This window comes from Talpa occidentalis, unplaced genomic scaffold (genome assembly GCF_014898055.3).
Source record: "Talpa occidentalis isolate TD23 unplaced genomic scaffold, MPIMG_talOcc4v2.1 talOcc4.17, whole genome shotgun sequence".
NCBI classification, from domain to species: domain Eukaryota; kingdom Metazoa; phylum Chordata; class Mammalia; order Eulipotyphla; family Talpidae; genus Talpa; species Talpa occidentalis.
The window spans coordinates 7,205,075-7,226,330 of NW_023601754.1; the positions used below are offsets into that span (position 1 = coordinate 7,205,075).

The 21,256-nt window shown below is 49.1% G+C and overlaps 1 protein-coding gene across 4 annotated transcripts in view; it reads left to right on the forward strand.

The window, feature by feature from the left end:
* Positions 1-21,256, forward strand: part of PRMT7 (protein arginine methyltransferase 7) — a 50,047-nt gene that overhangs the window by 27,332 nt on the left and 1,459 nt on the right. For 3 of the 4 annotated variants that reach the window (XM_037515967.2, XM_037515970.2, XM_037515969.2), the window contains exons 6-17: positions 1,783-1,895; positions 5,670-5,911; positions 6,132-6,312; positions 10,427-10,554; positions 10,949-11,084; positions 12,044-12,127; positions 12,520-12,567; positions 13,149-13,238; positions 15,795-15,956; positions 17,080-17,154; positions 19,998-20,158; positions 20,988-21,084. In XM_037515967.2, coding sequence (XP_037371864.1) covers positions 1,783-1,895; positions 5,670-5,911; positions 6,132-6,312; positions 10,427-10,554; positions 10,949-11,084; positions 12,044-12,127; positions 12,520-12,567; positions 13,149-13,238; positions 15,795-15,956; positions 17,080-17,154; positions 19,998-20,158; positions 20,988-21,084 — 1,517 coding nt within the window. The remainder of the gene's footprint in view (positions 1-1,782; positions 1,896-5,669; positions 5,912-6,131; positions 6,313-10,426; positions 10,555-10,948; positions 11,085-12,043; positions 12,128-12,519; positions 12,568-13,148; positions 13,239-15,794; positions 15,957-17,079; positions 17,155-19,997; positions 20,159-20,987; positions 21,085-21,256) is intronic. The other variant, XM_054696934.1, reaches the window with a different exon arrangement.

Consider the following 21,256-nt stretch of genomic DNA (forward strand, 5'->3'; position numbering starts at 1 on the left):
GCAGGGCTTGGTGATTGATTGGATGCAGAGTGACAGAGAAGGAGGCATCAAGAATTCAGCTAATGTTTGCTGACTGTTACTGGGTGCTGGCCATTGCATTAGGCACTGAGGTACATGGTGAACAGACCGGTTAGGGTCCCTGCTCTCCTGGAGCTAGGAAATAATGTCCAAGTTTTTGGACTGAGTGACTGGTGATGCCATTCACTTAGGCAGAAACATCAGAGGGAGAAGCAGATAGGGTGTGTTTGGTTCAGTTTGGGACAATGTTTTGGTGTTTTTTTTTTTTTTAAGATTTTATTTATATACATAAGAAATGAGGTATAGGCCAGCGGTGTTGGGGGTGAAAGGGTTCACCAGAGACAGAGCATAACAGACGGATCTGCTGAAATACACTGCTGAGAGGAGCAGCTGGGGAGATAGGCGAGGTCTGCTACATCATGTGGGTCACCTCCCTGGCCGGAGATCGAACTCATGCTGCAGTGGCTGGCGATAGCTTGATAGCACTGTCTTTAACTGCTGTGCCACCAGGGTGGCCCTCAGTTTGGGACTCAACTGAGATTTGACATGACATCAGAGAAGATGGGCAGTGCCACTTGGGAGGGAAGTCTCTGTGCCAGGAGACAGAAGTTTCTTCTCAGACTTCTTTTTCTTTATACCGCCATTGAGCACAACCGTACCTCATAGGAGTTGTGTACAGCCCTACCTTTCCTGTCCTAACCACCACATGAGGTAGAGCTCATTTCCTACCCCCATTTTGCAGTGGGTGGGTTAGAAAGCAGGATCCAGAACTAGGTCTCTGCCTCTAGGTTCAAGCTCCCTCTACTTCAGCCTCCTGTGAACCACTTCATTACTTCTCTTGCAAGAGACTCATGTTCTGTGTAGGAAAGATGAGTGGGCTTTGTCAAATGGTAATTCACAAGCCATTAGGAGTGTTTTCGTTTGTTCTCGGTGATGAATAGCCCCTTCCAAAATAATTTTGTCTTAGCTCATTAAAGGTTATAATTGTAGGGGTAACCATTATATTACAGAGGTTTAGAAAACAGAGTTAACAAAAGATCCTCCATAATCCTACTATCCTGAAACAATTGTTATTTAGGGAATTCTTGGGTAACAAGAAACTAGCTTAATTAAGGAAGATTTAATATAAAGAATAGGGATTCTGAATCATGGATCTCAGTGGTATTATTGGGTGTCAGGGGAATCAGCTGAACTCATGGTAACTAGAAGGTCGTCAGTCTCTCTCTCTTGCTTTTGTTTTTTCTCTCTGCAACCTAGAAATACCTGAAGTATCAGCTTTCAGTTTTTGCTTTTCAAATATTTTTTGCTAATTTAATAGTCAAGTTTGTAGATTTGTTTCTCTCCAGTTGCTAATAAGAATGAAAAACTTCCCATGTGTTTGATATCTTTTCTATTTTGAACTATTTGTATTTTTGTCTGGTTTCTTTTTTTGGGTACTTACAGTTTTCTTAAGACTTTTACACATCCCTTGTAGTACTGCACAGACAGAAAAACTGAAAGGGAAGTATAGCAGGTCTCAGTCCCTCAATAAACCAAGTTTTACCAATTGTTAGCGTCTGTAGCCACCAGTTGTTTGATATACATATGTAAACGGATCTTTGGCTCAACCATTGCAGTCATTGCAGGCATCATGACCCTTCTTAATATTGTAGCATATGTGTGTGCTTCCAATAGCCTATTATCTCTCTCCTCCCCCCATAATACTTGCTGTAAATATCTTTTCTAATCTGTGCTTGCTTCTTCATGTTTCCTTGTGTTTCTCAGATGGTGACATGCCATGCCGTGCCAATATCCTCATCACGGAGCTGTTTGACACGGAGCTAATTGGGGAGGGGGCGCTGCCCTCCTATGAGCACGCTCACAGGCATCTCGTGCAGGTAGGGGCCCGGCTGGCTACACAGCTCTAGCTAGTACACCTTGCTGAATGCTACCCAAGCGCCCAGTACTTCTCCACATACCCTGTGACACCCCGTTCCTGTAAGACTGGTTTCCTCAAGTTAGGATATTTGCCAAACCTTGGTAGAGTTGAAAGGCAAGAAACTGTCTTCAAATTCAATTGGCTGCAACAAATATTCTTCCTGGGTAAAATGTTCTGGCATCCAGGAAGAGGTATAAGACAACCTTCTTCCCTCTAACCCATAATGGACAGTGATGATGACTCCTGCATGGACTGAATGAAGAGGCTGACAGAAGCAACACTGCTATTTGGTCTGGGACTGACAGAAGAGGTCACAGGTCAGAAAGGAGATGCGAACACGTGTGGAAAGGGTAGAATTTGCAAACACCCTACACTCCGAGGAGAGGGAGAGGTAGAGGTGTCCCAGATAGAGGACTTGTTGGTACGTCAGTGAGAAAACCAGCCTGGGGGCCCTGTGAGCTAAAGGCAGAGGCTGGGGTAGAAGGTCAAAGGCCTTACATGCCAGATCATTCTAGCTATAGGAGATTAGATAGTGACCTTTTTTTTTTTTTTTTTTTTTTTTGTGGGACCCTCGCCAGCGGCTGGGGAACAAACTGGCACTGCAGAGGCTGCGGGCAGCCCTGCAGCCTAGCGCTCAACCGCTGCGCCAGCAGGGGAGGTCCTGGATAGTGACAATCTGGCAAACTTTTTGAAAATGGAGAGACATACTGAAGGCTTGTCTTTCTTTTTTTTGTCTTGGAAGCATTGGCCTTGCTTTTTTTATGGGCATAAGCTGGAGGTAGAGACCCAGAGGCTGAGGCGAACTGGGAAGGTGTGAATGCTACTTCTGCTGGCACCAGCCTGGTGGACACCATCCATCTGAGTCTGCAGTTGGCCCAGCCCAGGACCTTCTCCGGGGGCTTTCATGTCCCCAGAATGAGGAGGGGAGTTCCTTCTAGGGTATTCAGAGCCAGAGTCCACCCCACCTTACTTACATGGGCAGTGTGCAGTGGTGATAGCCCTGCAGGTCCCCCACTGGGAGGTGTCTCATTGTCTCTGGGATGTAAAATCCTTTTCTAATCAATCAGTAATAAGAATTAATGTTTCACTGTGTTGAAACCACCAACTAGACAAATCCCTGGAATAGAGAATGTTTGGAATCATGTTAAACATATATAAATACATAAATTATTTTATTAAAAAAATAAGCAGATAGATTAAAACTCTCATACAAATAAAGAAGAAACATATTTAAAAATTTTAAAAAATAGAATCATGTTCATTGTGTCCCAATTTGTCTTTCTCTAATTCTTCTTATGAAAGTGCGCAGGCAGCCATTTCCTCTTCTTGCTGGCCTGTAGCAGTCTGGGTCCATTGTCCACTCTAATCACTATCGCCACCTGCCCACTCTGTACCTGAGCTTACAGGGATTGCAGCTGTACACAAAGACTACCAGTGCCCTGTCCCTCTTCCTGCTGTGCTGGAGGTCATGGAACCAGGATGGTGGTGTGTCCGACAAATAGTCCGTATGGTATTGAAGTAACCCAGGCAGTGATCTCAGAAGACACAGTTCTTGAGCATTTTTATTGTGCCAGGCCCTTTTTGGGGGCACTAAGATTTTGAAGGTGAGTTCTTGGGGAGACAAGGTAGGTAGGCAGGTCCTTGTAGTACAGTTTGAGGTACTCTGTGAGGATGGTAAGTGGGGTAAGAGCCTACCTGCTCTGGTAGGGGGCAGAGAGGAGTCATGGGAGATGAAGCTTGAGCTGAGTCAGTCTTGAAGAGTCATCAGGTATTGCCCTGGCACTGGGGGGTATTTGCAGCACAGGGGACCACACGCACAGAGACATGAAGTATTGCTGGTGTGGGGATGCCCAGACCTTGAGGGCTGATCAGATTTTGCATAATGTTGGAGGAGCAGGAGGTGGTGTTAATGTTAAGCCTAGATTACTGGGCAGGTCTAGACCGAGAAAGACTGCGTGTTCCAGAAGGCAAGTGGGGTCACAGAAGTGTTTTAACCAGAGGATTGATGTCTTGTTTATGCAGGAAGGCATGTGCAGAGCATTTGGAACAAGAATAGAGGCGGGAAGACTGTTTAAAGGATATATAGAGTCATCTAGGCGCTGGCAGAGGTGAGCTGTCACCAAGGCCATAGGATAGGTCTGGACCCAGGGAGGAGGAGGTAATCAAGGAGTCGATGCTCACTTAGATTGAGAATGATGCCAGGGTTTGCAGCGTGGGCAGCTGGACTGGATGTGGATCCCTGGAATGGGAGTGGAGGAGGAGGACCAAACCTGAGGAGGCAAGGGAAGGGCTGAAGGTGATTTACTGGTTTAGAGGTGACCTGTCTGAGTGCGAGGGAAGTGGAGAGGACTAAGAGGCCTTTAGATGATGATATTTGCTAAGTGAAGATGGAGAGGTTGAGGACACTCAGGAGATTATGTGGAGGGAGGAAATAGGCTATCCAGACCAGATCTCTGAGGAATTCCCACTTTGAGGATGGACAGAGGAAGCATTACCTGTGAGGGAAACAGCAGGGAGAGCAGCGCTTCTCAGCCAGGGCCATGTCTGGGGACATTATTTATGTTACAACTGAGAAGGAATATGCTACTGTCATCTGTGGATGGAGGCCTGGGATGTTGCTAAACATGCTATGATGCACAGAACCTCCCCGCCTCCCATGACAAAGGCTTATCTGGCCAAAGAGGTCACTTGTACTGCCGTAGAGAGACCCTCTGCTTGTCATGCAGTACTAGCTGTCACCTGCCTCACAGCTGGGCCCCTAGTACCTGGAGTATAGAGGGTGTTAGATGAGTGAATGAGATAGGAGTAAAACTGGACAAGGGACTGCAGCCAAAGCCAAGTGGGAAGATGCTTATTGGCAGTGCCAGGTGAAGCCAGAAGGTCAGGTCAGTTGGGCTGTGTGATAAGAAGGTTCTGGTGTCTGGGCAAGACACCAGATTGCTATATTGAAAGGATCTCTGAGCCTGTGCCAGGATGATCACATTAGCAGTAAGACTTGGACTTTTTCTTCAAAGTTAGTGTGGGAGTTAATCAGCATGATGACAATTAAGGCTTATTTTTGAAGTATTTAGTGTCAGGTAGCTGGGAACTTACCTGACATAAATCATTTTAGGCAGAAGCATGCATTCTTTTTGAAATCCGGTTTCTTTTTTGCTTTTCCAAGGGTATCAGGCTGAACAGTTTGCTATCCAAAAGCTGATAAAATGTTAGCTGTTACCGAGCCAGCCTGACACTAAAGAATGCACTTCTTCTTTTCTCTTGCCCCTTTTTATTGAGGTAACATGAGGTTTCTGGTGTACATTTTCTTACCTCAGCACCTGTATTTCTATGCCATGCTCAAGCCCAGACATCCAGTGGGCACCCCACTCAGCTGTCCAGTCTCCACCACCACCAGCCAGTCAGCTCTCTCTGCCTTCTCCCTTCCCCTTCCTTCCCTTCTGGTAACCTCCTTGTTGTCAAGTCTGTGGATTTGGTTTGGTTTTGTTCGCTTAATTGCTTTTATTTTATATTCCCCAAATGAGTGGAATCACATAGTGTGTGTTTTTCTCTTTCTGATTTATTTCAACTTAGTGTAACCCCTCAAGGTCCATACATGTTGTCACAAATGGCAAGATTTTTTTTTGTGTGTGTGGCTGAGTAGTACTCTGTTGAGGAATATACCTCTTTCGGTCAGTGGGTATTATGGTGGGCCAACATACCCTGTTTTTTTTTTTTTTTTTTTACTATAACCTAGGAAAATTGTGAGGCGGTGCCTCACAGAGCAACCATCTATGCGCAGCTAGTGGAGTCAAGAAAGATGTGGTCGTGGAACAAGCTGTTTCCCATCCACGTTCAGACCAGCTGTGGAGAGCAGGTCATCGTCCCCCCGCTGGAGCTGGAGAGGTGCCCCGGCGCACCCTCTGTCTATGACATTCAGCTGAACCAGGTGTCGCCCACTGACTTCACTGCCCTCAGTGACGTGCTGCCTATGTTCAGGTACCGAGGAGCTATGCCAGGTGACGGCGCTTTGAGAAATTTGGTGGAATTCGGGTCTTTGGACGTTCTTTTTTGAGTGGGAAGGAGACCTAGGCCATGTCACCTGCCTCTGAAGGAAGGAGTCCATTGCAGCCAAATCTCATAAACTTTCACCATAAAAGCTTAAAAATGGAATATGTGAGCTTAAAAAATATTTAAGTTCCTAAATGTTCTTCCACAGCGTGGACTTCAGCAAGCAAGTCAGTAGCTCGGCAGCCTGCCACAGCAGGAAGTTTGAACCTCTGGCATCTGGCCGAGCGCAGGTGGTTCTCTCCTGGTGGGACATTGAGATGGACCCTGAGGGGAAGATCAAGTGCACGATGGCCCCCTTCTGGGCGCACTCAGACCCAGGGCAGCTCCAGGTAAGAGGCTGGAGCTGAGCACATTTTCATGCACATCCGGAAACTGGTCCATGTTCAGTTGTGGGAAAGCAGCGTGTTGAACGTTAGAGTCACAAGAGTTTGGAGACGGAAGGGGCTATGACAGAAGGGGCAGTATCGATGAAGAAGTTAAAGGGGACCAGACAAAAGCAGGGCTAGCTGTGATCAGATCGATTTCTCAGTGTGAGTTTATGGTTTGTACCAGGGGACTCAGCCTTAGGGGAGCTTTGGTGTGCTGGCTCCTTTATTCCCGCACAGCCGCTCTGAGGTCACCCCCCCCCCCAGCCCTGCGGAGCCTCGGGGACCTCAGATCAGCTTGGAGTAGACTACTATGACCTGTCTACAGCCTCATCTTCTGTGATCTCAAAATCTACCTCTTCAGCTCAATAGAAAATGGACAGAGGACATGAACTACAGAGAAGGAGATAGAACAACTCCTTAACATGGGAAAAGTTGTTCAGCCTTACTCATAAGAGAAATGCAAATTGAAACCACAAGAAGATACCAGTTTTCTCCTGTCAGTGAATATAGTTGGGAAAGTGTGGTAGCACAGTTGGGGCTGTGGCAATGAGCAGGAAAGTGAGCTGTCACGAGTGCAGCCTGCCACGCTGGGGAGTGATGCTCCTTACAGACATTCGGCTATGCAGTGATGTGTGTGCTGGGGTACTCGGGGCAGCCCAGATTTAATAAGAAAGAGTGGCACAACCCAGGGGCCCCAGCAGGGCCGTGGCTAACTGCCCACTGCCCTGTGTCCTAGCAGAGCATGAGCAACTCTCCATTCTTGATGGGGGAGCAGCCTGCAGAAGGTGAAGTGAAACAGAAATAGAGGTGCAGAACAGTACGCGGTGTGCCAACATTGGCATTATTACAAATAAGAATAGATGTGTTTATGACTATGTGTGTGGTGTGTGTGAGGATATCTTTGGAAGAACTCAGAAATTGAGGTTAGAGGTGGAAAGGAAGCTTATTTTTTACACTGTGACCCTTTTATATCTTTTGGATTTTCTTTCATGTGCATGTTTATCCACCTCTCAGCACACACACACAGAGGAAAAGGTGGGAAGACTACTTCAGGGCTGAGCAGTCAAGTCTGCCCTCTCCCTGGTGTCTTGGGCACCAGCGTCTGTGTGTTCTATCCTCTTACTGCTCACTGACTTTGTTTTGGTTGCTCACCTGCTGGATCTAGATACATGGGGGTGACTTCAGGAAGCCCTAGTAGCTCCCTGACTGGCTGCTTAGACTAAAGGGTCAGGCCTGCTGTGGGATTGCTGTCAGGGTCTGCTCCATGCTACCAGCCAGTCACTTGGCGGAGTCACACTGCCTGTGCACGCGAGCAGTGTGCCTGAGCTCGCCGCGTGCCCCTGTCCTCAGCAAGCTGAGAGAGAGAGAGAGAGTGTGTGTGTGTGTGTGTTGGGGAGGAGATCGGGCAGAAATCTCCCACAGCATTGAAACTGGTCCTGGGCTGCTTTGTTCTTCCCCAGGAGTGTGATGGTTGTAAAATTAGCATAAGAATATAATAAAAATGGTAATACTTTTCATTTGCATACCTTCAGAGTGCTCCCATGTGTATTTCTCCTTGAATCCTCATATAAGACACGCTGGGTAACCAGCTATGCAGCGCTGCGGCTCTGCTCAGCACTTGGAGCGGGGCTTGTGGCGGGCAGTGGTGGTGGGTGCTGGTGGCCAGGTCTCCTACCTGGGTCTTGTGTCCTTCCTTCCTCCCACAGTGGTGACTGTTAGGAATTTGAAGAGCTGCTAATGAATCTCCCTCATGACTTCACTAAACTGCTCTGGTTGCAAAATCTGTTCAGCGCATCCCACCTCGGACAGTGGGTCTTGTCATGTTAGCTTAAAATTGCGTGGGCAAACATGATAGGGAAGCCTGTTGGGAGCATGCCAGGTCAGGGAGGGCTTCTCACTCTCAGGACACTGCATAGGAGGGGATGAGAAGCATGTTTTAGAGGACTTATTTTTTCCTCCTTGTTACTGTTTATTTTTTCTAGAACATATTTGGATATGTTTTCTTTTTCTAGCTTTTGTGTTAAATAGACATCTTAGATACATGGGACTGTCATCCCCCTTCCTTTTAGTTAAATTCAAGACAGGGTGGGATGTGTTCCTCAGAAGTGGGACCAGGGCCTCCCCGGTGGCGCAGCGGTTGAGCGCTGGGTTGCGAAGCTGCCCGCGGCCTCGGCGGCGCCGGTTCGATCCCCGGCTGCTCCCCGGCCACCGGAGGAGGATCCCACATGGTGCGCAGATCTCTCCTGCCACCCACTGCTCCCCTCAGCAGTGTACTTCGATCCTTCTGCCTGCTCTGCTCCCCGCTCTGGCTCTGGTGAATTCTCTCACCCTCCCGCGCTTCTGACTGTACCCAGTGCATGTATAAACAAAACAAACAAACAAATATAATAAATTAATAAATAAAAAAACATGCCTCTAAAAAAAAAAAGAAGTGGGACCAGTGTCTTCTTCCTTTGCCTCCAAGCTCAGCAGTGCTCTTGGAGTCCCCCAAAGCCAGGTTCACCTTCCTGTCTAAGGAGGGCGGAGATTGAGCAGGCAGTTAGCTCACCAGAGTTGGGTCCAACATTTACTTTTTTAGAACAGTTCTTTCTTTTTTAAGAGAGGTTTAACATTATACGAGTAATAGCCCTGATATAAAATAAAACAAAATGAATCAAAAGTCTCGTGGTTCTTCCACCCAAAGTAACCTTCCTTTGGGCTCGGTACACATGCATGGGTTTTTGTTAGTGCTGCTTTTTTCTGCTTATTTGTTGTTGTTTTTTTTTTAATGCTGCACCATAGTCCTCATAGTCATCATTTTAAATGTCTTGAGTATATTCTGTATAAGGATTTATGAACCCATTTCTGAAAGTCTGGACATTTGGGTGTATTCCAGTTTTTGCTAGTGTAAATAGTTCTATGATATGAATATAATGTGAATATAACCTTTTTCCTTTTTTTCCCCCCAGGATACAATCTTGTATGTGGATTTACATTATCCAAAAGGGTCAGTGTAGCTTATTTAAGGTTGATTTGGATTATTGTAAACTGCATCACAATTTATTTTTATTCATTTAATTTAAAGATTTATTTATTTTTGCATAGAAGAACTGGGGTGTAGGCCAGAGGTGCGGTGAGTGAGAGGATTCACCAGAGACAGAGTGGGGAACAGAACAGGCAGACTGACTGAAATACACTGCTGAGGGGAGCAGCGGGGAGACAGGAGAGGTCTGCTGCACCATGTGGGTAGCTCCCTGGCCGGCCATGACAGCCCTGAGACTTAACCCCCAGGCACCAGGGAGGCCCAACTACTTCACAGTTTAGAGTATTTAGAGTATTCCAGTTCTTTCAAAATGATTGCATTTCAGAAGGAATAAACAAAAGAAAACCTTTCTAATATTTTCCCAACTTTGTATTTTGAAAACTTTTTTTTTTTTAAAGATTTATTTATTTATACAAGCACTGGGTACAGTCAGAAGCATGGGCGGGTGAGAGAATTCACCAGAGCCAGAGCAGGGAGCAGAGCAGGCAGAAGGACCGAAGTACACTGCTGAGGGGAGCAGCGGGCGGCAGGAGAGGTCTGCGCCATGTGGGACCCTCCTCCGGTGGCTGGGGAGCGGCCGGGGATCGAACTGGCGCTGCAGAGGCTGCGGGCAGCTTCGCAACCCAGCACTCAACCGCTGCGCCACCGGGGAGGCCCTGTATTTTGAAAACTTTTAATCCACAAACTGTGAAAATTAAAACTGGGATGTTCTTTATTTAAAATTGCCAATCATTAAAAAAAAATTTCCGGTCATTGGCATTGACCACATTTGCTTCCCCTCTTCCTCCTCTCTGTCCCCTTCCTTCTGTCTCGGTAGGAGACCTCACTTGTCCCCTCCTCTGAGTCCCTTTTGGAGACGCCTGCCCTTGGGCCACGCCGTGTCTTCCTAAAGCCAGTGTTCCAGCAAGCACTGGGGCCACTAGCCCCAGACTCGAATGTTTTTCCTTATTTCTTCGTCACAGTGGTCTTTGTAACCTACTCCATGGTCTCCCTGCAAACCGATTTTTGGCTTTGCTCTTGTTTAGTTTGGTGATGGTTGGTTCTCTATTTCAGTGGCGGGATCACTGGATGCAGTGTGTGTACTTCCTGCCAGAAGAGGAGTCAGTCGTCCAGGGCTCGGCCCTCTGCCTGCTGGCCCACCACGACGACTATTGCATCTGGTACAGCCTTCAGAGCACCAGGTGTGCCCCGAGCCTTTGACCTGTGACAATGAGCTGCTTATGGAGAACCCCCTTTTATGGACTCTGTAGGGGCACAGGTGGTCACATTTGTATCTGAACAGAATGAAATAAGAACAAAGGTTTGTGACTGGATGTCACTACCCGTGTATTCGGGAGAGGCTGCCCTGTTCTGGAGCTTCTGTTTGGAACAGGTGTATAGGGAGGTCTAGCAGGGGAGGGCTCGCACCCTAATGCGAATTCCAGAGCCGGTGCTTAGACTGTTACCCTGTGGAGGACAGGGAGTGCTTCTGGGACTCCTCGCAGTGTCACTGGGACAGGTGCTGGTGCCATACCCTTGTGCTCACTGGTAGCTAGCAGGTCTCGCTTATTGCCCTGTCTCCATTTTCTGGCCCAGCCCCCAAAAGAATGGGAAAGTCCCCTCAGTGCGCCCAGTGTGCGACTGCCAGGCTCACCTGCTCTGGAACCGGCCTCGGTTTGGAGAAATCAACGATCAGGACAGAACTGATCAATACGTCCAGGCCCTGAGAACCGTAAGTGTCCAGCCCCTTGGATAGTCGTGGACAAGAAGCAGTTTGTCCCATGTGCCCTAGCTCATTGCTCTCTTGGGATTTGCTAGTGTCCTGTGCTCCCTTGTCTGTGAGAGCCTGCAGTTGGCTCCTGGGTGGGCACTCAGGCAGAGAGCTGGGAGATTGCTTCTGGGCTTGGCCTCTGGGAGAGTCTTTGGCTGGGAAGCACCCCCTAGTCTCTGCCTTTGTCCTGCTAGATACTTTGCCGCTGTGGTCATCAGCAGTTCCTGTGAGTGATTCTAGTGCATTCAGCCACCTGTTCTTCCTTTTATCTGCTTCTGCCTTTCTAAAATTTTCTGAAATGTAAATCTGATTAAGTAACTCTCCTGCTAGAAATCTGCTCCCTGCTGCCTATAGTTGGGGTCTCTTGGCCTGGGGTCTTAGAGGGAGGGGGATCCCTTGGAGTCTTGTGCAGAAGTACATGTGCTACGTGCACGTGCTTGCCTTTGCGTGGAGGGAGGGACAGAGTGGAGGGAGATCCTGAGTTTCCCTTAGAGGGATCTATGAACCTTGCCTCTGGTAAGTCACTTGACAGGCCCACAGGTCTCCCTGCTGTGACAAGCCAGGGAAGAATCCTGGCCTTGTGAACTGGGAGGTGACCTCTGGCAAGTGGGGCAGGCCTTCAGCTGGGGCCTTCTAGGATGGCATGAGGAGGGTCTTTCCTGACAGTGGGCACTGAGGGGGGTGGTGAGTGAGATAGCTGTGTTGGAGTGTGGGCTTGGGAGGCAAGCATGACTAGTGTAGGGGCACTAGAGATGTAGTGAACAAGGGGTGGTAGGGGGTGGGTGAGGAGATCAGATTGATTGATCACAGAACCCAAGTTAGTGGGGTCAGGAGAAAAAGGACATTTTTCTCAGTTTGCCAACAAGGATTTCTTGACATACTGTTGGTAAACCTAAGCTAAGGTTGCTCTTTTCCTGCAGGTGCTGAAGCCAGACGGTGCCTGCCTGTGTGTCAGTGATGGCAGTCTGCTCGCCATGCTGGCCCATCACCTTGGGGCTGAACAGGTACTGGACATGATCGTCTGCCTGTTTCCTGGGAGCAGCTCTGGGGTCGGGGTGGTATCTTCTGGGTCACAGTTCTGGGAGTAAAGCTCCACAGCTGCTGTGCCTTTATGCTGTGCTCTTGGTCCGGCATAAAGCTTGCTGTGCGCTTTGGGGCTTATTGACTCCTTGTACAGCTGGACTCAGATAGTAGCTGTTGCCATTGGCTGCAGCTCTGCCTGTGACCCTGATGAGGGCCAGTGCAGAATGTGGCTGTTGTCCCAGTGGGTAATGAGCACAGGCCCAGGGGGAAATGAGATGACCTTTCTGCCATGAGATGATCTTTCCCCATTTTAATCTTTAATTTCTTTCTCTGTTAAGTGACTCTCCAGCTAATAGTATGTTATTCTCCTTAGGTGTTTATGGTAGAGAGTTCTGCAGCTTCTCATAGACTGATGAAAAAGGTAAGTGATAATTGTCAGTGGAATAATGAGGGGACCTATGGGCCTGCCTTCCTGAGCCTGGGATACTTTGAAGCAGCGTTGACAGCAGGGCAGCTGCTGCCAGTGGAAGCTCACATTGCTCCCGCACTGAGAACGGGCCCGGAGGTCCAGGGTTGTCGCTGAGTAGAAGCCAGTGTGTTCCCTCTGCCTTTTTTCACTGTGGCAGCAGAAGTTTAGGGTTTTCTCCTCATTTCACATAGAGCTGAAAAGTGAGTCTTTGCAGTGTTAGATTGAACTTATGGTTTGTTTCTGGGACACCAGTGCTCAGGGAGTCCCTGCTCATAGGCCACCCTCCCTGAAGGATAACCCACTCCACCAGAGCTACAAGCCTGTTACCAAGTCCTGCTCATGTGCTTGCAAGAGAAAATTTTGTTGCCAGTACATCACTTTGCTAGTGAGCTCTTCTAGATCACTATAGGATGTTCCTAGGCGGGAGAGTATCCACCAGACAGATAAAGGTGGTGGTGTAGAGCTATTTGGCCAGAAAACTGCAAGTGGATAAAGCAACTCTGAGATTTTGCTTGTTTGTTTTCTCTTTTAAGATCTTCAAGGCTAACCACTTGGAAGATAAAATTAATATAATAGAGAAGCGTCCTGAATTGCTAACATCCGCAGACTTGGAGGGTAAAAAAGTACGTATCAAGAGGCTCTGCATTGGCGCCAGACAGCTCAGCCCTGAAACCACCCGGGGTGGCCCCTTATGTAATTCACCAGCCACGGCCTTGCTGCTATGGAGGGTGCCGTGAGGCGCTGGCAGAGCTACCCGGGGAACAGCCGAATGCCTCATAACTCTGGCTGATCTCTGCTCCTTCACGTTCAGGCAGATACCTCTGTTGGGGTTCACAGCAGCAGGTCGTGTCCTCTCCCCTCCCCCACACCTTGCTCCCTCTGCAGGCGCTCTTCAGTCCCTAGCCTGTGCCTCAGAACTGTCCCTCTGGTGCTCCTTAGCAGCCACTTTGTAACTGAACATCATCTCCCAAGATCATCCCAGGGCTCTAACCACTCAGGGACCTCCTGCTCCTCAGCACACTTCTTGCAGTGTTTAAGAGACTGTTTTTCCCAGTCTTCCTCTTGTCTTTCTGGCTGCTGCTCCTCAGCACTTTGTGAGGCCTTTCTTTCCTTCCCCGGGCTAGGCATGTCACTCGGTGTGCTCTCTGGTCTTCCTCTGTGTCTCCTCTGTGGGTGATAATGTCCCATCCCGGGTAGCAATCTGTGACCATCAAGGCTGGGTCTGCAAATCTCTGCCCAGCTTCTATCTGGATGTCTTTCCTTGTGTGTCCAATAGGCCCTTCAAGCTGGAATCTATCATTTTCTTGCCAGTCTTTTTTTTTTTAAACAACTTTATTGTGATAGAATTGAAATACCATGACATTAGCCTGTTTCAAGTGTTCAATTTAATGATTTTTAGTAAGTCTATGGAGTTGGACAACTATCACACAATCTAGTTTTAGAGCGTTTCCATGACCAGCCTGCAGCCCCAGACAACCACTATTGTGGTTTCTCTCTCTCCATCAGTTTTTCTTTTCTGGACTCTTCTTAGTATTGAAATAACACAGTGTTTGGTCTTGTGTGTCGGCCTTCTTCACTGTGTGTGTCTTTCTTTGAGGGTGTTTGAGGGTCATCCGTGTTGTAGAATGTGCCAGTGTTTTGTTCCTTTTAGTGCTAAATCGTATTCCTTTGCCACAATTTTTGTCCTGTCACCTGGGTATGGACATTTGGATTGTTTCCAAGTTTTGACTATTTTTGAAAAATGCTATGTGAACGTTGGTGTCTGAACCTTTGTGAGGCAGTGGGTTTTTGGTTATCTCAGGTAGATGGCTGGGTTTAGAATTGCTGGGCTGTATGATAGTTTTGTTTAACTTAAGAAACTGCTCAACTCTTGTCTAAAGTGACACTGCCATTTATTTATTTATATTTTTAAAGATTTATTTATTTATTTATACAAGAACGGGGGTACAGGCCAGATGTGTGGGAGGGTGAGAAGATTCGCCAGAGCAGGGAACAGAACAGGCAGACTAAAGAATAAATACACTGCTGAGGGGAGCAGTGGGTGAGACAGGAGGGGTCTGCTCGTCATATGGGACCCTCGCCGGCTGGCTGGGATCAAACCTGCGCTGCAGAGGCTGCGGGCAGCTTCACAGCACTGCGCTTGATCAGCCAGGGGAGGCCCACCAGGGGAGGCCCAACTCTGACATTTGGATCCCCTTCAGTAATGCATGCAGACAGCCCTTGCAGTTAGTTATGACACATTTTAAAAATCCTTGTGTCATTGATGGACATTGGGTTGTTTCTGCTTTTTGACTACTATGATCCACTTTTGAACATTCATGTATAAATTGCTCATTTTCCCGCTCACTTTTGAGGATTGAAAAGATGCTTACATTCTGTAAGCCATTAATGGGATGCATCTGACTAGATTCCAGGCATGTTGGATAGAAGTGGCGAGAGCAGCATCCTTGCTTTGTGCTCTCCCCAGGGTGGGGAGGTGTGCTCAGAGCCCTGATGGAAGCTTTTAGTGGCCCCCTTGCCTTTTTGTGGCTCCCCTTGCCTCTTGAGTGCACCCCTCTAATGTCATCAGCTGCCTTTGGGTGGCATGGCTCCTCTCCAGCCACTGCCTCGCTCTCACTGTCCTCCCCTGTTTGCTGGTCTGAGGAGCTCCTGAAAATGCCTTGCTCTCACTTGCACCCTTACTCTTTCCTCTGCTCTTCTGTCTGGACCCCCCCACTCTTTTACTTTTGTACGCTTACTCAGCAGATGTTTCCTGCTCTGGGCCAGGCACTTTGCTGAGTTCTGGGGAGACTGTGTTGTCACATCTCCACTTCCATGGCGCTCAAGAGGCCAGTGAAGGGGACAGACAAACATCAATGAGACATGTTGTGGTAGTTAAGTGGGGTTTAGAGGATGCCATCCTGGAAGCTCTTCCTGTGTTCTTATCTCTGGGCTCCTTCACATGCCCCTTCCTTGCTTCTGTCAAAGCTTGCCTGACTGTACAACCCTAGGCCCCGGCCTTGTCTGCTCCCCATTCCACCCTGCACTCCTCAGGGCAGGACTCGTGTCTGTGTCTCATATTTGTTGACTGACTGAGTGAATGGCCTGTTACTTCCACATTTCTGTGAAACTTAAGACTTGTCCTTCACTGTTCAGTCAAATCCTCTGACACCTTGATTTCATCTTGCTCTGATCACCAGGTCTCTCTCCTCCTGGGTGAGCCATTCTTCACCACCAGCCTGCTGCCATGGCACAACCTGTACTTCTGGTACGTGAGGACTGCCGTGGACCAGCACCTGGAGCCTGGTGCCGTGGTGATGCCCCATGCTGCCTCACTGCACGCAGTGGTGGTAGAGTTCAGGGTAGGCTGCCTTTCTGCAAAAGGGCTAGGGGGGCATGTTCTTGCAGATGCCTTAGGTGCAGATGATGCAGCTTGGGACTTCGTGTTGGGCCTTTGCTTTTCTGTGTCAGTACTCTGCAGAGTTGAATAGAAGAGACGTACCTTTTCAAAAAGGCAGACATTTGAAATGAAATGGCTGTGTGTTGTCATTTTACAATTATGGCTTATCAGAATAATTAAAAAATATAAATTAAGTGTTTCAGAAGGCATGCTGCACAGCCTCCTCTGCTCTCATTAGCGCTGAGGCTCCGGTTGGTAAAAGCATTTTGAGACAGGAGAGTCAGCTTCTTTGTGCAAGAAAAAAATTGAAAAGCTTCATTTTAATTTTCTCATCAAAGTAGAACCGTGGTCACAAAGTCATTTTGGAAAATGCATTTTTTTATTAAAAGGATTGTGAAATGCTTTTAACCTGAAATGTAGCGTGAACCTCATTTGATAGTTCTTTTATGAGAATGGCTTTATCTGTTGGTAGCTTAGTTGTGCCATCATTTATTTTCTGGGCATTTCTTTTGTATCAGGTATTTATCTGATCAGATTTCCACATGAATTTGGTTTTCAGAGCCAAAGAGGATATGTGGAGAGTGGGCTCTTATTCTTAGATGCAGGCCACAAGGCTGACTGTCCCCCTTCCCATTGGCCCCATGCTCCAATTTATCGGTGCAGGACCTCAAGAACTGGCTCACAGATTTCTCCTCAAAAAAACAGTGATCAGGATGGTGTGGACGGGGACTGTAGATAACCTAGCCTGGGTGCTCTGGGGACCATCTCCTTGTGGGAGAGATCTTGGGGTCGTGCGAGATGTTGCAGATTCAGAGAAATTCCTGCAACCTTAGGTGGGGGGAGGAAGGGTGTCCCTGTCAGGCATGTGGAACAGCAAGATGTGTCTCAGGTTTGGGTCTGAGGTTGCTCCCAGCCCAACCTCACTGACCTCTCCCTCTTGCTCTTGTCACCACATTTCTCTGTGGTGCTGGTTCATGTGCTGTCCCATAGGGCCTGAGACATGGTCGTGCTCCACCTTGGGTGTGGACATCGGTGTGCTGGCTGTGGCGGGGGAGATAATGACAAGGGCTATGTGCTCCTCATAGGACCTGTGGCGGATCCGGAGCCCCTGTGGAGACTGTGAAGGCTTCGATGTGCACATCATGGATGACATGATTAAGGTAGGCAGGGCCACAGCTCCCACCCTATGCCTGACTGACCCACTTCACATGCCACAGATCTCTGACAGGGAGCACTGGCTTCCATGAAAGGACCAGGGTGGGCAGTGCCAGCAGCATACAGAGAATGCTTCTGTTTGGCACAGTGAGGGCAGGTACTGCCATTTTAATTGGCCCACCATGAACACAAACCTGAGCTCCATTGTGTCTTAGAATCTGGTATCAGGCCACTCTTAACCCTGTGTGGTAACCCCTGAATCAGGAACTGGGGTGTCCTTGGGTTGGGGAAGGTAATGTGTCTTCCAGGTATGTGGGAACAGCAAGATGTGTCTCAGTTTTGGGCCTCGGGCTACTCCCAGCCCGACCTCACTGACCCTTCCCTCCAGCTCTTGTCACCACATTTCTCCGTGACCCCAGTCCATGTGCCGCTGGGACTGTCCTGCCAGTATCAGTGGTTAGTTCTTTGATGGGACAGTCTTCCAGACGGTGCTTTGGTGGTAACCCTTTGAGCCAGCCATTTTCATTTTAGGGACTCCATTTTGGAGCATGGTGGTAGGTATGGGGAGGGATGTAGAAGGAGGGTCCTTTAGGCTTACTGATACAGTAGATATTAGCAATGCCCTAATGCTAAGAGGCAGGGGATTGGGTCAGCACCAGGACAGCAGCTGCCAGAGCCCCGGCAGTCATGCTAGTGTCAGAAAGGAGGGCGGAACAGTGGACAACAAAACATTAGTTATGTGATTAAGAAGCAGTTTGCCCTCCTCCTGCTCATTTTTCTGTCCACATATTTCCACTGAGAACGTGAATTGCTTGTGTAAACATTTTTTTTAAGAAAATAAATCTAATGGATATTTTCAGCCTTCCTGCTCCTCTGTGGCAGACCACTGACCATTCCATGCTTCTAGAAATATCCTTTGTGTCAAGTCGTTGCACATTTCGGTGCTCTCTCTCCACTCCTCAGTCTCGTTCCTGGACTCTCCCACCATTCTCATCCCCTAAAGTGTCATGTGTTCTGGGTCTCCCTCAGGACATTGTCCTGGCCCTGTCCTCCCTCCCTGACTGCCCCCTGCCACTCCTCTCTTGTTGCCCAATGTCTGCATCTCCACTGAGCTCAGACCAAGAAGCTTTTCCACTGGGGTGACTTAGGCACTCTGACTGCAATGCTTCCAAAACCTACCTGCTCTTCCCTCCATCCCACCTGGCCCCTTCCTTGTCCCATCCTAGGCCAGCTGCCATTTTATAGTCACCTAGACTCAGGTCCCAGGCATCCTCACTGCAAGTCCTCACCTTTTCTTGTACTTGGTCATTGGTTCCATAACCACCCGGTGTTCAGTGAGTGGCTGGTGGTCCAGTTTTTTCCCCTTGCTGCTACTGTCCTGTTTTTTGTTTTTGTTTTTGAAAGATTTATTTATTTATTTATTTATTTATTTATTTATTTATTTATTTATTTATTTATTTATTCGTTCATTCATTTATTTATTTGTTTTAAAAGATTTATTTATTTATTTATACAAGAACCGGGGTACAGGCCAGATGTGCGGGAGGGTGAGAAGATTTACCAGAGACAGAGCGGGGAACAGAACAGGCAGACTGACGAAATACACTGCTGAGGGGAGCAGCGGGCAAGACAGGAGAGGTCTGCCTCACCATGTGGTATTCTTGCCGGCCGGCTGGGACCGAACCAGTGCTGCAGAGGCTGTGGACAGCTTCACAGCGCTGCGCTCAACCACCTGCGCCACCAGGGGAGGCCCAGATTTATTTATTTATACAAGCACTGGGGTACAGGCCAGAGGCACGGAAGGGTGAGAGAATTCACCAGAGACAGAGCAGGGAGCAGAACAGGCAGAAGAACTGAAGTACACTGCTGAGGGGAGCAGCAGGCAAGACAGGAGAGGTCTGCCTTGCTATGTGGGAATCTCCCTGGCCAGCCGGGAATCGAACCGGCGCTGCAGAGGCTGCGGACAGCTTCACAGTACTGCATTCAACTTGCCGCACCACTGGGGATTCCCCGCTACTGTCCTGTTTTGGGCAACTTTTATCTCTCCTAAGCAGCCTCTTCTCTCTCCCACTTAGCCCATCTGCCTTTTTCTACTCAGAGCCCAAGTATATCTGTCATTGCTAAGTGTGGCCCCTCTATCTCCAGCAGGAAAACCCCATGACTTCCTGGCCTTCCCCACAGTCTCCCCTGCTGTCACCCTGACAGTGACCCCTGCCTCCACTCCTCTGGCCACCCTGCATTCACCCCTGCCTGCCCCTCAGCTCACCCTAGCCCGTTCTGTGTGCTTCACCCCTGCTTGATTTTGTTTGGTCTCCTTCCTGCTGCCAGTTCCCGTGTGACTTTCATCCCTCTAGGCACTTTCCCACCCAGCCCTGATTTGGCTGGAAGGCAGTGCTCACCAGGTTCTGGGGTTGCTTGTCTCGCCTTGCCTGGGACCTGTGTAGGGTGACCCAGCAGCTGTAGCGCTCACTGGGGTACTGGATGGCGAGTATCCAGGCAGCAGGAGTTTTCCCTGCTGTAGCTACTTGGTCCTCAAAGTAGCCGTGAGATGGGCAGTATTATCCCACTTTACAAAGAAGGAATTGAGACTTAGAGGGATGAGGTGACTTGCTGAAGAGATGGCTTGTGACTGGTGAAGGGGAGAATGAGCCAGCTGGTCTGATCCAGCCTCTAGTCTTTCTATGAGGACTTCCTGCCAGGTGACTTGGCTGTCTCCCTGAGGGACCTGGGCATGGCGGTGAGGGGAGTCATAGGCTTAAACCCTGGAGATGGGGATGTGAGCCCCTTGTCCCTGGGCCACTGGCTCTGGCTCAGACTCTGCAGACTCCACCTCCCCTTCCCTCCTCAGCATGCCCTGGACTTCAGGGAGAGCAAGGAGGCCGAGCCCCATCCTCTGTGGGAGTACCCCTGCCGCAGCCTCTCTGACCCCCAGCAGATCCTCACCTTTGATTTTCGGCAGCCAGTCCCCGTGCAGCCTGTCCGTGCTGAGGGCTCTATTAAACTAAGGAGGTAAGTTTGGCTCTGGTCCTAGGGAGTCTACTTGGAGGGGCCTGCAAGTGGCAGGGCCTGTGTTTGTCTAATAGTTCCTGCCTAGGGACTAAGTACTCTGGAAACTGTAGTGCAGGGCGACTGTTCTGGCCTCAGCCTTGCCCTTCTGGGTCTGAAGTGGCCCTGAGTATATAGCAGGTCCCCACACCTTTGGGTGTGCCAGGTGGGGAGGGAGAACCGGAGTGGGCTTTGGTCAACCCCCCACAACAGAGGCTCCCTTTGAGCTAAGCAGTGCGTTGGCTCATAGCTGCAGAGAAACGTGAATTTGGTTGCCATGGTTACCCATTGGACCATTTTTCTGTACTCTCCTAGGAATTAAAGCAGGTTAGACATTGGTGAGGCTGCTTGTTGTGAGCTTCGTTCAGCCCCTTCCAGCTCCACCCCCCTTCCTAGAGGAAGAAACCACTTCTGATGGCTGGATGCCGGGAGCTCAGAGCCTCAGGGCTCCTTTGACAAGGGGGCGGCAGGGTAGTCACTGTCTGGGCTTTTATCCAGGGTGTCTGGGAGGGCTCTTTCAACCTGTGGTGCCAGGGTGCACTTTCATGACCTCAGGCTGTGCTGGGCCGTACTGCGAGGAGTGAGTGGGAGCGTTACGTGTGGCTCTTCTTGCTCAGCCCGCTTTTTTACCATAAGGCCTTTAGTCAGGTGCAGGGTTACTAGTTCCTTAATGGGGAGGATGGAAGTAGGGAAGACCGGCGGTTTCCTGGAAGCAGAGGAGCCATGGCCAGACCCACCTCTCTCGAGTGTGACTGTTTCAGTTTGTCCACTGTCCCCTCCCCTAAACCCGCAGGCCTGGGAGGAGCCATGGGGCTGTCCTGTGGATGGAATACCACCTGACCCCAGACAGCACTGTCAGCACCGGTCTCCTGGAGCCTGCAGAGGACAAGGTAGTGCTGTGTGAACATCCCTAAGGGGTCCACCTGAGGGCAGGTGCTGCTGGGGGAGGACGAGACACCCATATGCACTCTGGGTATTCCCGGCACTTTCAGCCAGATGAGAAACCCTTAGTCACCCCAGGTCACTTGGCCCTCAGCAGCAACTTCCACTACAAGCTGACAG